The sequence below is a fragment of the Cariama cristata genome, unplaced genomic scaffold (assembly GCF_000690535.1).
Source record: "Cariama cristata isolate BGI_N322 unplaced genomic scaffold, ASM69053v1 scaffold43018, whole genome shotgun sequence".
NCBI classification, from domain to species: Eukaryota; Metazoa; Chordata; class Aves; order Cariamiformes; family Cariamidae; genus Cariama; species Cariama cristata.
The window spans coordinates 82,305-84,075 of NW_009632515.1; the positions used below are offsets into that span (position 1 = coordinate 82,305).

At 37.5% G+C, this 1,771-nt stretch overlaps 1 protein-coding gene across 1 annotated transcript in view; it reads right to left on the reverse strand.

Annotated features, from left to right (window-relative positions):
• The window catches only part of MOB4 (MOB family member 4, phocein), a gene marked incomplete at its 5' end in the record, with an annotated part of 6,769 nt that extends 6,715 nt beyond the window's left edge, over positions 1-54 (reverse strand). The window contains one exon of the mRNA XM_009706368.1: positions 1-54. This exon is cut by the window's left edge and continues 7 nt beyond it. Within this exon, the coding sequence (XP_009704670.1) occupies positions 1-54 (54 nt within the window).
• Between the last annotated feature and the right edge of the window lie 1,717 nt (positions 55-1,771).

A 1,771-nucleotide genomic window follows, 5' to 3' on the forward strand; every position in this document is an offset into this window, starting at 1 on the left:
AGCTAATGTACTATCCATTTCTTCAAAGGACTCATCAGGCCAATTGTAGAAATCCTGTTAAGAAAAGTTTAAATCAATTTAACAAAAATAGAGGGGGAGGAAGAAAAGCACACAACCTACAATAAGGTTCAACATGCATGAAAATAGATGTAGTTTATACAATTCCAGGAAGCTACATCTTAACAGAAGCAGCACACAATCTTGGCAAGAACAGGATGAAATGGGACTTACACTCCTAATGTTACAATAGTAGAACATCTTGAAATGAAAGTTCTGTGTGACTTGGCATACTATAAACATCATCTCTCACCCACATCTTGCTGTGACACCTATATAACCTGTATTTCTTAAATTAAATATTTGTATACAGTGCCCATTTCACGTGTTAGACCATGTAAGAATGGGGAAGAAGAGAGATGTGTAGAGAGTAGCATTATGCAATGATTATAAAACTAAAAATCCCAGCATATTCTAGTAATAACACACCCCTGAAAACATCTTCTCTAAACTGAGATAATATAACACAGCATTGGCCTAACTTGGTACCACATTCTCTTGGTATGGTCAGTATGCTGCATAACTGGATGGTTATCAGCTCTGCTAACCCACCGTGTTTAATATCATTAATGATAAAACCCTCCTGGAGTTTCACCTCAGATCCAGCTGTACTTCAGTGTTCTGCAGCAATTCACATCTGCTGCAACTATGATTGTCCCAGATGAATATGCATTTTGTTACTTTGCATTTTTCACATCTAAAATTTAGTGCTACTCCCTCTTATTATCCAGACATACTGCACATCAGCCTCCCATAGCCATCCTAGTAGACGCAATGACTCAATGCAAATGTTCCAACTGTGAAGCTTAGCAATCTGTTGAGAGAATACAGTCATCTCTAGAGAAAATACCTAGAGTGAATACCCAGTGTTGAAATATCATTAAGTAATTGTATTTACATACTGAATAGCTACACCAGTGTCATCCAAAATTAAAACTTAAAATACAGCCACAAAGAAAAAAATCATGACTGCATCACTATACACAAAATTCTTCAATCTACATGAACTTTATAATGTACTTTACAATATTTGACCAAATCTAGGTTACTGTTTTTCAGGATACCCCAAATTTATCAAACAGAAGGCACACAACATTCCATTTCCTTCACAGATTAAACACCTACAGAATTACCTTATTTACAGGGTTGTGTAATAATTTCACTTCTGTACATTATGACAAAGAATATGAGAAAAGGGATGCATTTTCTCATTACATTGTGTCGTATACTGCTCCGTTTCTGACCATGAGCTCTCCTCACAAAAGCAGAGTGAAAAAGTCTTACATAAAGGCCTCATAGAAGATTACATCTCTGAAATAATCTTTAAAATGTAGCCTAGGTGTCCGAGATAGACCTTTTCAAGATGACCTTGAAAGCCCAGAAATCAATTTCATTTCAACCACAGTAACAATTTGACAACAGCCCAGGTTCTCGCAGGTTACGTAAGGGAAGGATGACTTATCTCTCCAGATGAACAGGGCAGGTATCGTCTGATGATGCAGAACTCCCAACTGAAGCCTACTTGTATGATCACACCCTGATCTCACTCAGCTGATTCTGTATTTAGTATTTTAATAGCAACAACAGCAATACACTGACAGTATTAGAAAAACAGCCCTGCCTGAAGAAAGCCTAAGATCTGGGAAGCAGCACTTTGCCTCAGGTAATACCCTGTTATTTCACAAGTGTTCTCCAACGCTACCGATACCCCCGG